The sequence below is a fragment of the Pongo pygmaeus genome, chromosome 13 (assembly GCF_028885625.2).
Source record: "Pongo pygmaeus isolate AG05252 chromosome 13, NHGRI_mPonPyg2-v2.0_pri, whole genome shotgun sequence".
In the NCBI taxonomy this organism is placed as follows: domain Eukaryota; kingdom Metazoa; phylum Chordata; class Mammalia; order Primates; family Hominidae; genus Pongo; species Pongo pygmaeus.
In genome coordinates, this window is record NC_072386.2 from 99,903,971 (window position 1) to 99,917,928 (window position 13,958).

The window sequence follows — 13,958 nt, forward strand, 5'->3', positions numbered from 1 at the left end:
TCCCCATCTCAATAAACTGCAACTCTATTTTGCTGCATTGCTCAGGCCAAAAATCTGGGATTCACCTTGAGGCCTCCTGTTCTTTCGCATTCCAAATCCCATCTATCAGCAAACCCTATTGACTCCACCTTCAAAGTACTTCTGGGCTCGGTTTCCTCTTAGCCAGCCCCACACAGCCACTATGTCCAATGGTCATCATCTCTGCCCTGGACTGCCACACCAGTCTTTCAGCCCCATCCCTCCTATTGTCAACTGTGGACAGAGCCCCAGTGCTTTCCACCTGGTGTAGGAAAAAAAAGCCTGTGCCCTCAGAATGATCTACAAGGCTCCATGTGATCCCCCACCCCTTACCCCTGTTATCTCTCTGCCTTCATCTTCTGCTACCCTCCCCCCTTGCTCATTCCACTCCAGACTCCACTGTGTTCTGCAACCAAAGGAAGTGGGCTCCAGCCTCAGGGCCTTTGCACCGCTGTTCCTTCTCCCTGGGATGTGCTCCCTTCCAGACGACCACATGGTTCTTTCATCTCATCAGTGGGGACGTCTCTGGTTACGTCTATACAATGGTAACCTCACCTTGCCCTGGCACTCTCTCCCTCTTGTTCTACTTTATTTTTCTGCAAAGCCCGACTCAGCATGTATTTTTTTATGGCCCATCTTCCCCACTGGGATGTTAGCTACAAAAAGGCAGGGGTTTTGTTCTGTTTTGTGCACTGTTGCCATTTTTTGTACCCAGAACAAAGCTTGGCCCATAGTAAGTGCTCAGTAAACATATGCTGAATGAATACATGAGTTATACACTAACAAACAGTCATGTTTTCATCAGGAAGAGGATAAATGGTTAAAGAACAGCTCCAAGACAGACAAACACACATTTTAACAAACAAGCCAGACACATACTAAACTATTAGTGTACAGCATCTGGAAGAGACATTTGTGACCTTCATGGAGCTTGTGTAATCACAAAATTCTATGAAAGATTATGTTAAAAGGAAATCAGATACAAGACAAGGTTTTGTAGAACCAAAGTAGTTGCTTTTTAAGGGAAATATTTACAACTTTTAACAGACCCCTAATTCAGTGGTTCTCTAACTGCACAGCACATCGAGACAACTCGGGGAGCAATTACAATACAGATTCTCAGGCCCCACCCCACAGAGAGCAAGTTTCAAAATACCCAGGCACGACAAGGGATTGACATCTTTAACACACATCGTAGGAGCTTCTGACACACTTTAAGAAATGTTAACCAAAGCTGAGCAATCCAAAGTGGGGACTATGAACTACTAAAGACTGCTTCCATTTCAATTAAGATAAAATACAAAATTTAAGCCAGGCATGGTAGCTCATGCTTTACAATCCCAGCACTTCAGGAGGCTGAAGTGGGAGGGTTGCCTGAGCTCAGGAATTTCAGACCAGCCTGGACAAGTTAGTGAGACCTTGTTTCTACAAAAAATAAAAAATCAGATGGGTGTAGTAGTGTGTGCCTGTAGTCCCAGCTGCTTGGGAGGCTGAAGTGGGAGGATTGCTTAAGCCCAGGAGGTTGAGGCTGCAGTGAGCTGGGATTACACCACTGCACTCCAGCCTGGGTGACAGACAAAGATCTTGTTTCAGGGAAAAAAAAAAAAAATTAGTTCTTCAGGTATATTTCAAATGTTCAATTGCCACATGTGGCTGGGAAGCTCCCCTGTGGGTTAATGCACACACAGAATACTTCCAGAATCACAGAATATTCTTTTGGACAGTCCTGAGAGGATGTTTTCCTCCAAAGTGGCTTCTGAAGAAACAAGTCGCAGGTATATGTTGTAGACCCCCTAATTAGACTTTGGAGACACCTAACTAGACAACTGAATTTCCTTGCTGGAGTTTTTACTTGTTACAACAATGTTTCCCACCTACAAAAAAATGATGCCCTGACACTGGGGAATAGCTGGAGGCCTGGGTGCTTGTGGAAGTGGGTGGAAGAGTGGGGCAGAAGGCTGGGAAATATCCATCTCTACTGCCCATTTCCACTCTCTGCCAGGCAAAGGGCCCAAATTTCCATGACTTTGGTCGTCCACCTGAGTCTTCTGCACTGACAGGGAGACGTCTGCAGCCAAGGCACTGGGCCACCGCCCCATCCCTGCTGAAAAGGAGATACAGCACCCACCGTGCTTAAACTCCATGCAAACTGCCTTCTCCTCCTGCCTGCATTAAGGTCCATGTCACCTGGGATCGGCAGTGGGCAAACTTGTATGGGGTGTGCGGAAGACCCAAGGATCAGTTTTTGTCACCCCTTGCATTCTTGTGGCCTTTTATTGTTCCCTCAATTGTTCTCTCACCCTGTCTTCTCTTCTGATGCTTTTCCTTGCACACTGAACTTTCCAGGTTGGGGCAGATCCCAGCAGCCAGTTCAGGGTTGGGACTGATCCCGTTAGGACTGGCCAGAGGATGGAAGAGACGGGCAAAGGTCACGGGCCCAGTGGTGACTGGGGTGGGTGGGCACCATAGGCAGCCATGGTCCCAGTATCTTCCTGCAGGTGGCCTGGGAGACTGGAGACCTCGTTTCTAGTGCTCGCTCTGCCACGGGCTTTAAGTGGGATGAGCCAGGACCTCTCCAAGCCCTGCCATCTGTGAGGCTGATTGTTTCACAACCCACTCACTCACACATTTAATGAGCACATGCTGTGTGCCCAGCCTTGTGCCATGCACAAGGGAAACAACACCCTTTCTATTCTTTCCTGTTTTCAAGGAGCTCACTTTCATGGGCAACATATACCCTAATCACTACTTGAAAAAATGCAACCTGACGTGGGCTCTAATGAAGCATATATAGGGCGCCATGATGCCTCCAGATGTTGGTGCTTCCGTGGAGTCCTCATCCACTTCCTGAACCAGTCTCCTTCAGAAAGTGGATGAGGACTTCCCAGAAGCACCAACATCTGAGCATCAAACAGTTCATGTCACACAGAAGGGTAGGGGGAAGACCCTCAGGGCAGAGGTGAAATGGGGGCAACATTTTTAAGTATTTCCAGTGCAATCTCAACATACAAGATCTGAGATCTCAAGCTTTCATTAAAAATTTTTTTTTTCTTCATTTTGTAAGCCAAGAGATGAAAACTATTTGTTAGGAGCATTAATTCAGGAAAAGTAAAAAAAAAAAGTAGAGAACTTACAGTAACTTTAAAGGTCTGTACCACGCCATCTAAAAAGTGGATGCTGCAGATGACTTCTGATCGAGTTTTCTCTTTGGGTAACTCTGAGGTGCGTATATTATTAATTCTTCCACCCAACGCACGTAACCGGGAGGTCATAACTATCGCTGAATAACCTGTAACATAAGATATACCTGTTAGTGCTTTGATATGCGAATCATCAGTTACTTGTGAGTGCAGATACCTGTCAGATCCCATCCTCTCGATACTGTCTGAGGGACTCACAGATAATGAGAACTACATAGCAGATCATGTTTCCAATTGAGTTTTGACGTCTAAGATGCTCTAAGCAAAATGTATTGCTAAATTGTACGTTCACAGAATTACGTGGCTTATTTGCATGTCTTATTACCTCCCTGGTCTGAGTCTTCTAATTTATATTTCCCAGGCTTTTAAATTTTTATTTATGTTTCACAATTTTATGTATTTGTGTTCTACCTCTAAGGTTTTACAGAACTAAACATGGTATAAATATGATTTCAAACGCGAAAAGACTCATTGATAAACTGATATTAAAATTAAGGACCTCTATTCATTGAGAGACACCATTTAGGGCAGCAAAAAGGCAACTAATAGAGTGGGAGGAGATACTCGCAATATATACATTTGCGAAGAATATATGAAGTGCTCCCGCTAACCTAGTGAGAGGAAGTAACAGAAAACCCCTTAGAAAATACGAAGAAAACAAGAACAGGTACTCAACCACATTAGCTGTCAAAGAAATGCAAATTAAACCCACAAAGCAATAGTATCACACACCCAGCAGAGAACCCCTAAGATTCAAGACTGGCAAAACCACAGAGGGTGTGGAGCAACCAGAACTCTCACACGCTGCTGGTGAAAGCATAACTCAGTGCAACCACTGTACGATGGAAAACTGCTGAATAGTATCTACTAAAGCTCAACATATGCATTTATTATGATAGAACAATTTCAGCCATGGGCACATTCCCAGCAGAAAAATGTATATTCACTCACTAAAAGACATGTACCAGCATCTTGTGGGAGCTAAACTTTGAGAACATATGGACACAAAGAAGGAAGCAATAGCTACCAGGGCCTATGTGAGGGTGAAGTGTGGGAGGAGGGTGAGGATTGCAAAACTACCTTTCAGGTACTATGCTTATGACGCATTTTACAAAATAATCTGTACACCAAATCTCCAAGCCACTCAATTTACCTATATAACAAACCCACACATGTACTCGGGACCTGTTAAAAAAAATTTTTTTTTTAAGTCACAACAATTCAAAGATTTGGACCAAAATATGTATCTAATAAAATAATAATTTATAACAACAACAAAAAAGAATCTTCATAATAATCCTAAACTGGAAAAGACCCCATCTATCAAATGTGGAATGGATAAACTGTGGTACAGTCATACCATATACTACTATACAGCAAAAGAAAGAAATGAACTACCACTACATGCAAAACGTGAATCAATTGCTTTAATGTTGAGCAAAAGATATGAGACACAATAGATTATCTGCTGCATGATTCCATTTATATAAAGTTTACAAACAGGCAAAACTAATCAACGCTGATAGAAAAAAGGATAACGGTTACCTTTGTGTGTAGTGAGGAGAAGGGAGAGATGGGTTTTCTGAGATGCTTTTAATATTCTATTTCGTGATGTGGGTGCTAATGACACTGGTGTACTCACTTTGTGAAAATTTACCAAGCTTTACATTTATGATTTGTGTACTTTTCCATATGTATGTTTTAATAACAAGTTTACTTTTTTGAAAAAGAGAGTATAATATTTATGAAGCGAGAATTAGAGGGCATTCAAAATCTGACCATGATATTAGGGAACAGTAAGGAAACTGGTTTAACTGGTGATTTCAATGGTGGAGAGGTAGGCAAAAAGACTGGAAAGGTGTGCAACTGAGGACATGACTATATCACGTAGGTGGGAGGATCTAGGCTTCTACAAAGAACACATGAAGCAGCCGGGCACGGTGGTTCACGCCTGTAATCCCAGCACTTTGGGAGGCTGAAGCGGGCGGATCACCTGAGGTCAGGAGTTCGAGATCAGCTGGCCAACATGATAAAACCTCATCTGTACTAAACATACAAAATTAGCCAGGCATGGTGGCATGTGCCTGTAATCCCAGCACTTTGGGAGGCTGAAGCAGACGGATCACCTGAGGTCAGGAGTTCGAGACCAGCCTGGCCAACATGGTGAAATCTCATCTCTACTAAACATACAAAATTAGCCGGGCACGGTGGCATGTGCCAGTAATCCCAGCTACTCCAGAGGCTGAGGTAGGAGAATCACTTGAACCCAGGAGGCGGAGGCTGCAGTGACCTGAGATCTCGCCATTGCACTCCCTGGGCAAAAAGAACAAAACTCTGTCTCAAAAAAAAAAAAAAAAAAGAAAAAGAATATGTGAAGTAATTCTACAAATCAAATTGGTTCAGGGAATGGTGAAGATATAAATCTGACAGTGTTGGGTGGAAGAGCAAATAAAGATGAAGGGCCTGAGAGTAAGTTAACATTTTTTTTATTAATTCTCCACGAACTTTCTCTGATGAGCTGGGCCTCTGCATATGCTATTCCTTCTGCTTGCAAAGCTCTTTCTGCTCCTCTTCATCTGATTAACTCCAGCTCATCGTCAGTGCTCAGCACAAGCATCACTTCCTCTGGGAAGCCCTCCCTGGTCTCCCTAACCAGTCACAGATTTGTGTGACAGAGTTCACTCACTAGTGCTCACCCTCATTTCACACTTAGAACTCATCATGTGTATTTGATATCTGCTTCTCCCACTAGATGCCAAGCCCCACAAGGCTAGGTCTGCTTTTGCTCATTGTACCTCCAAACCTAGGTCTGGTACAGTTAGTAAATGTCTGAATGAATGGAACGAAGAATGAAATAGAAAATGAAGCTAAAATTTATAGTCTATATAACAGACTACATAGCAGTACTGCAGTACAACAATACCGTATAGCAATACAACAGGATAGACAAATTTGACAGAGAAAAATGGGGGAGGGTCTAAGTAGAATGCAGCTAACTACGGTAGTGCGCACCTGTAGTCCCAGCTACTCTGGAGGCCAAGGTGGGAGGGCTGTTTGAGCCCAGGAATTAGAGCCCAGCATGGGCAACACAGCAAGACTCTATCTCTTAAAAAATGAAAGAAAGCAAGAAAAGAAAGAAGGAAGGCAGAGGGGAGGGGAGACAGATGTCCCATAGACCAGTGCTTCTCACACTGCAGTGTGCATACAGAGTGCTTGGGGATCTTGTTAAAATGCAGACTCTGATTCAAGTAGGTCTTGATAGGACCCAAGAGTCTGCATCTTGTCTCCCAGGTGATGACCAAGCTGCTGCTGCTGCCAGGGTCCATTGTGGCAGACGCAAGTCACGGGTAATTGGAAAAGTAGCACCTAATGTCAGGGTGCAGCCAGAGAAAAGATTTGGGAGTCAGTAGCAAGGAGTAGTGAGTGACTCAGCTCTCAGAAGGATGTGGCCAAAGCGATTGGAGGACTAAGAAACAAGCTTCAGGGAATGACAGGGGGCACCGGTTAGATGCAGAAAGAGAAACCACAACAATGAAAGCTGTGCAGAAAGTACATCCAGGAAGAGAAGCACTTGGTCTCATATCATTATATTTAAGGAGCTCCAAGCAAACCTCCCTTCTTCCTTAGATAAGGATAGGGAGTCTGAAATACTAATAAAAAAAAAACCTTCCTGGGACCAGCAGTGCAAAGGAACTTATTCAGTCACTTATAAAATTCCACCCACCCCACCACCTCCGCCTTGCCCTTTCCAATGAAAATGTCATCAGAAGCAGGGATGCATTTTCTGAGTAATACAAAAAGTTATCAAAAGACAACAAATGTGTTCCATAATGTTTTAACCACATTGACTTTAAAATGTCAATTTTATTTTTTAGTTCTTGTCTAAGAATCTCAGGTGGGTTACTTTTTTTTTCAAAAGACACAATAGAACCATTTCAAGTTGGTTTTAGTGGGAGGTGCACATCAGAATCACCTGAGGAGCTTTTAAAAACTGCCTGTCCCCGCACCCCCAGTGGTGATTCAGCATCCTCAGGTGTGGCACAGGATCACATTCCCTTTGGGAAGCCCTCAAAGTAACAGCCAGGGAAACGAGGACTAGAGGAGTGGGTTTCCAGGGAACCTCAGGGTGTGTTTTGGATGGATGGCCTTAGAATACAGGATCTGCAGAATCTAAGCCATGCACTATGTGGATGAATTCACTGTGTGTGATAAGAGGTGGGCAGTTGTTCTGTGGAACAGCTAAAGCAGAGATAGTCACACAATGACCCCAGGCAGAAAAAAACTAGGATTTGAAACAGGTGCCTCCAAATGAAAGTCACATGGGCTGATGCTCCAATGGTGGACATTGATTTCCAGACTTCACCTGAGCAGCTCCTGCTCGTGCTGGCGTGGGTGCCACTGGGGCTTATTCATTTCACTGTGGTTAGCAATGATGCTGTCCAGCACAGTCACACAGCCAGCTGACAAAATAAAGCCCACCAGCAACCCAGGAGAGACAGACTTCCCTTTCTCACACTCATCTCTGTTACATAAAGGGCTTGAAACCTAATGACAATGTCATAAATAGGTATTCTATGAAAGCTGCAGAAATCTTCCTACAATGGTTCCTAAAGCAAACCTTAGTAAGAATGAGCCTGATGTTGAATAACCCAATAATTGAGCCATGTGGTATTTTCAAATTGTCTTGAAATTACATCTTAAACAATCTGGTCAGGACAATGGATGCTGACTAACTGCCCTGTTTCCTGTACTACAGCAATTGGGGAACTCAGGGTTTCTATGGCTTCCTTTATAAGCCTCTTAATTCTAAACAAAGCCACAAGGCAACCAGGAACATGCTGGCCTCTCTGACCACAAATGATTACAGCTGCTGCTGATGCATTTTATAATATGGAAGCCAAGCCTGTTCTTTGCATAAGTTTAAAAATCCATTATTGCTTTAGAATGTTTTAAACAATAGCAAAAGAAGCTCTACTGTGGATAGTTTTGGGTTTTTTTGCTTGTTTGTTTTTTTGAGACAGAGTCTTGCTCTGTCCCTCAGGCTGGAGTACAGTGGCGTGATCTCGGCTCACCACAAGCTCCTCCTCCCGGGTTCACGCCATTCTCCTGCCTCAGCCTCCTGAGCAGGTGGGACTACAGGCGCCCGCCACCACGCCTGGCTAATTTTTTGTATTTTTAGTAGAGACAGGGTTTCACCATGTTAGCCAGGATGGTCTCGATCTCCTGACCTCATGATCCGCCCACCTCAGCCTCCCAAAATGCTGGGATTACAGGTGTGAGCCACCGCGCCAGGCTGTGAATACAGTTTTTAATCAAAGATTATACTTGGAAAATACAGAAAGAGGCAACATCTCACTTTGCAAACAGTAGGGGCACAATAAAGACCATGAGAGTTAGAGTGGCACATGGAAAGTGCCTAGCACATGTGGGACACATATCAGGCACTCAATGAAAGGCCTTTTATTAACGTTAAGCTTCTAATGCCATTGGGTGCTGTCTACAGATTCCAGATTTTGTAGGGCAATCCTGACTTCAAATGACTTACAGATATATGAATGTTCCATTTCTTAAGGTTTTATGTATCCACTTTAATAAAGACAGCTTGCTAGAGTTAAAAGATAGTGGTGATAGATACGTGATACATCTTTGAGCCGCTCTACAAACTCAGGGGAACCCGAAGCAGTAGCATGCTGGCACAAATTGCCACGCCCTGGGCCCATGAGACACCAGAGCCCTGGGAGTCAGGGTTGGGTAACAGGGCTGCTACCAGGGCTCCTCCCTGGCTGCCTTGAAGCCTGAGACAACGAAAAGGTAATGCCGCTGCTTTATTTCCAAAGGGTCTGTCTACATTCGGATCTGGGAAACTGTTCTTTCGCAAGCCAATGAACCATAGACAGAAAGAAGGGAGAGGAACACATGCAAATGACAGAGCAAACTCAACTCCACTATTATAATTTTAAATAAAGAGGCCAGCGCAGTGGCTCACGCCTGTAATCCCAGCACTTTGGGAGGCCCAGGTGGGCAGATCACCTGAGGTCAGGAGTTTGAGACCAGCCTGGCCAACATGGTGAAACCCCATCTCTACTAAAAATACAAAAATTAGCTGGGTGTGGTGGGGCACGCCTGTAATCTCAGCTACTTGGGAGGCTGAGTCAGGAAAATCGCTCGAACCCGGGAAGCAGAGATTGCAGTGAGCCGAGATGCGCCATTGCACTCCAGCCTGAGCGACAGAGTGAGACTCTTATCTCAAATAAATAAATGGCAAAGTATTCCATATTCTTATTTTTTAAAGTAAGGGACTTAGGTCTCTAATTGAAGAATATGAGTTCAGTTGAAAAAAAGGAGAAGAAAACAATCTTGATTTATAAATACCCAATTTGTAAGTAACCTGTATAAATGAATCACGGGTGGCTCGCTACAGGAATCAACCTACATCAAGCTGGCCTAGCCCAATGCCACCACCTAGTGGCGACCAGATGAAGACATGCCACCTCCTACGCTGGCATTCTTCAAGGGAAACAGGGACAGCTCTGCTTTCTTGCTTATCGCTTACAGTTCAGCTTATTTCAAAAATCCTTTTTGTAGTATAGAAGCCCTTTTCCGTAGCTCAATCCCCTTTCCCCAATTCTTCCCTATGAACTCAGAAAGCGCCTTCTTTCCTCTCCTTTTTTTTTCCCCCTTTTAGCTATTTCTGAGCTCCAACAGATGACTGATCTAGAGAAGGGCATTTCTAGCATGGAAAAGTACATGTGCTATCAGCCACCCTAGACAATGACTCATCAAATTAAGTGCGCTTCTCGTCAAATGCCAATATTTAACGTATTGCAGACACATGCTTCATTCATTTAGCAGCTAATATAGTACCAGGGTTGTTCTCTCTTGTCACTGTAGACACACAGATGCTGGGTTGCATTATGTGGTATCGAGCTCTTTGTGGGGCAACCATGGCCCCAACAAGCAACAATCACTCGCATTGCTTACGCCTTTAGTAAGACAGAAACCACGCTTTCCTACTGCTGTCGGTACCTCAAAGAGGACAGCTTCTCATTCCAGTCTGTTTAAAGCCAGGCCTAACTGTTCTTTAAACTCCTCTGAAGTAAGTGGGGTATTCCCTTCTAAAGATAAAATTTACTAGTGAGACCATCATATCTACAAAAAAAAAAAAAAAAAAAAATTAGCTGCATGTGGTGGCACCTGCCTGTAGTCCTAGGTATTTGGGAGGCTGACGTGGGAGAATCGCTTCAGCCCAGGAGGTCAAGGCTGCAGGGAGCTATGATTGCACCACTGCCCTGCAGCCTAGGCAACAGAGCAAGACCTCATCCAAAAAAAAAAAAATTTACAAACACTTGGGTGGGGATTTATTTATCATTTATTAAGCACTAAGATGAGCTCAAACTAAGAATGTCTGCTCACTGATCAAGATACTAAAAAAATAGTGACTGAAATGAGACTTTCTTTTTAACCAGTGACTTACAACTAGCGTACACAAGAATCATCTGGGGACTTGTTAAAAATGCAGATTCTTGGTTACCATCCACTGAGATTTTGGTTCAGTAAGGGCCCAGGAAACTGCATTGTAAAACAAAAAATAATTTTCTGGACTTATAGAAAAGTTGCAAGAAAAACAAACTCCTGTATAACCCTTTTGCCCTGGATTCAATTGTTAACATTTTGGTACATACGCATCTTTTTTTTTTTTTTTTGAGATGGAGTCTCACTCTTGCCCAGGCTAGAGTGCAGTGGCGTAATTTTAGCTCACTGCAACCTCTGTCTCCTGGGTTCAAGCAATTCTTGTGCCTCAGCCTCCCGAGTAGCTGGGGCTACAGGCATGTGCCACCACGCCCAGCTAATTTTTGTATTTTTAGTAGAGACAGTGTTTCACCATGTTGGCCTAGGCTGGTCTTGAACTCCTGACCTCAGGTGATTTGCCTGCCTTGGCCTCCCAAAGTGCTGGGATTACAGGCGTGAGCCATCGTGCCCAGCCCACATACACTTTATTTCCCATCTCTCTCATCTGTATACACGCACAGACACACCATGCTTTTCTCTGAACCACTTGCTGTAGAGATCATGCCCCTTTATCTCGAAATATTTTAGCATGTGTCTCCCCCAAACAAGGGCATTTCATAACCACAGTACAATTATCGCACTGAAGAAATTTAACATGATAAGCACTTATCTAATATCCAGTCCATACTAAAATTTTGCAAATTGTTCCAAAGATGTCCTTTATTTCTCTCCCCCCGATCCACAATCCAAATCAGGATCATGCCTTGTTTTACTTGTCATATGGAAGTCACTTTTTTTTTTTTTTTTAAAGAGACAGGGTCTCATTATGTTGCCCAGGCTGGCCTCAAACTCCTGAGCTCAAGCAATCCTCCTGCCTCAGGCCTCCTAAGAAGCTGGGACTACAAATGTATACCAACACACCCAGCTTGAAGTTGCATTTTAAATAAACATCCCCTGACCCTCATGACAATGGTGCAGCTGGTCTGAGAGCCACACAGTGGAAAATCTTCCACCAGACAATCTTCAGAGTTCCTTTTGGTTCTGCCTGTCTATGCCTATAGCCAGGGTCTTGGTTAGGTGGGCATCCTTATGTCAGTTTTACTGTCTATATTACAAGCCACTTCCCAGAGCTAAATAGAGTTTCCGTAGCTTAGCAGCTGTCCTGTCACTTAGTCTGGGAGAAGTGCTTCCTAAATCATTGTTGATGAAGTAACAGATTTTCCAGTCTATATGTCAGTGCTGGGATTAGTACTGTTGTCTAAATAGAGAAGAAAGCAACAGGAAAACTGCCATCATTCAAAAAGGACTGTATCACTTGATATTACATAACCAGATGTCTTGGCTTGTTCACTCAAATGAGTCCACATCATTCACCAACACCAATTCTTAACAATTTGTCCAAATTATAAAAGGCCACACAATGCACACACCCTTCCTCAGAAACCCGTTGAGTCAACCAGCATTTTCTTAAAGCAGCAGCAATGAAAGAAAACAAGATGCATACATTTTGTGCTATTTATTAGGCTTTTTAATGTTTGAAAATGTTCTTTTTAAAAATGTTATTTAATATTTGTTTTCACTATCATTTTTATTTTTTTGCGAATGTTTTTAATGAAATTCAGCCCAACTAATTAAAAATTAGTCATTTCAGTTTTCATTTGTAAATGCCCAAATATCTTAGAAAACACTTTCCTATACATTTCCCTTTACTAGTTTTAAAATAAGTACAGTTGATAACAAAATTACTGTACAACTGGTACCTGGAATTTAATCTTTTTCCTCATAACTCTATAATTTCATAAATTGATCAACACTGCCTTCTGCCGTTTTTAGCCTTTCCTGGCTTTTAAATTTTCTAAAGTACAATACTACATAACAATACAAAGATAAATACACTAACTTATTTTTAAAATTAGGTTTTAGTGTAAACATAATCGTGACTGATTACTTGCTAAACTAGAAAAACAAACATCCTTATTCAGGGAGGCATATTTCATATGGCTAATTCAACATTAAAGCCAAGAAACAAATTTATCCTGAACCTATATACCAAAACATTAATTTTTAAATAACATTTTTAAAGCATAGTGCCAGTGCTGGTGAACAAAACTTTTAAAAAATTTGGGTATTTATGAAAGTGTTAATACCTTTTATTAAAAAATGATTTATGAACAGATTTAATACTCGAATCTTCAGATTTTTCTCTAGCACAAGGGAGACACACTCACACAGGTCACTTTAATAATACAGCACAATACTCCGTCGAATCATCTTGCAGTTGTCAATCCTGATACTCCAAAAGTACAATTTTGGGATCAAATCATTTGTTCCACAGATCCTGTAATTTGTTCGGGGAGTGGCTCTCTGACTGAAGCCCCTGGGAAGCCCGGGTGGAGTCATTTGTAGGACCTGTTGTATTCAAACTAAGATCTGTAATTACTGGCCTTCTTTTCATACAACTTCAAAATGTCAAATAGTTTTCTTATTATGGAGTTGGGGTTTATTTATAGGTTTTATTTATAGGTTCAACACCATGACACTTGCAAAACTAACAAAATAAAAGTTATACTTGATCCTGGCAGGGTAAGAAGTAGTAGTTTTAAGCTCCCTGAAGGGCAAGATAAAGAATGCTGCGGGAGCCGCAGGCAGTTTCGGGAAAGAGGTAATGTTGCTATAAAGAGAAACCAATCTCTTAAGTGCCATGAGCTGGGTTTTCAGTGTTGTGATGAGAAGCTAGTAACTAAAACACAAAGTTTGCCTCGAAGCCGGCAGAAAACTCATGCTGAGTATATTAAATGAAGCCATTCAATTTAAAGAAAAACCTTTTTCTTGAAGTATCACAGAGAGAAAAAGTACAAATGCTAAATATAGTGCTCCCCAGGAGCCCAGCAGGAGCCCCTCATGTCCTCTTCCAGACACTCCCCTCCATAGGTGACCACTCTCTCCTGACTTATAACGCCATCTTCCTGAGTTTTTTTAAGTTAGATTGTGTTAGAAGTTCTTTTTTTTAAAGAGTTTTAGGAAATCTGATTATGATGCAGTGTCAAACAGCACACCCCCAAATTTCACAGGACTCGACTCTCCCTGGGTTGCTTCTCGGTACCCATGTGGATGTCTTGGGTGGGTTGCAAAGAAATGAGATTTGGTTTTGCCCAGGTAGTCACTGAATGGTGACTGGTAACCTTTCCCCACTGCGTGCCACCTTGGTGAACCCAGACACCTAAGAGCCAC

At 42.7% G+C, this 13,958-nt stretch overlaps 1 protein-coding gene across 6 annotated transcripts in view; it reads right to left on the bottom strand.

The window, feature by feature from the left end:
- PTPN3 (protein tyrosine phosphatase non-receptor type 3) overlaps positions 1-13,958 on the bottom strand; it is a 123,138-nt gene that overhangs the window by 84,652 nt on the left and 24,528 nt on the right. For 5 of the 6 annotated variants that reach the window (XM_054500345.2, XM_054500347.2, XM_054500344.2 and 2 more), the window contains one exon: positions 3,153-3,307. In XM_054500345.2, the coding sequence (XP_054356320.1) occupies positions 3,153-3,290 (138 nt within the window). In that variant the 5' untranslated portion in view covers positions 3,291-3,307. Of the gene's footprint in view, positions 1-3,152; positions 3,308-13,958 lie in introns of those variants that run through there. The other variant, XM_054500348.2, reaches the window with a different exon arrangement.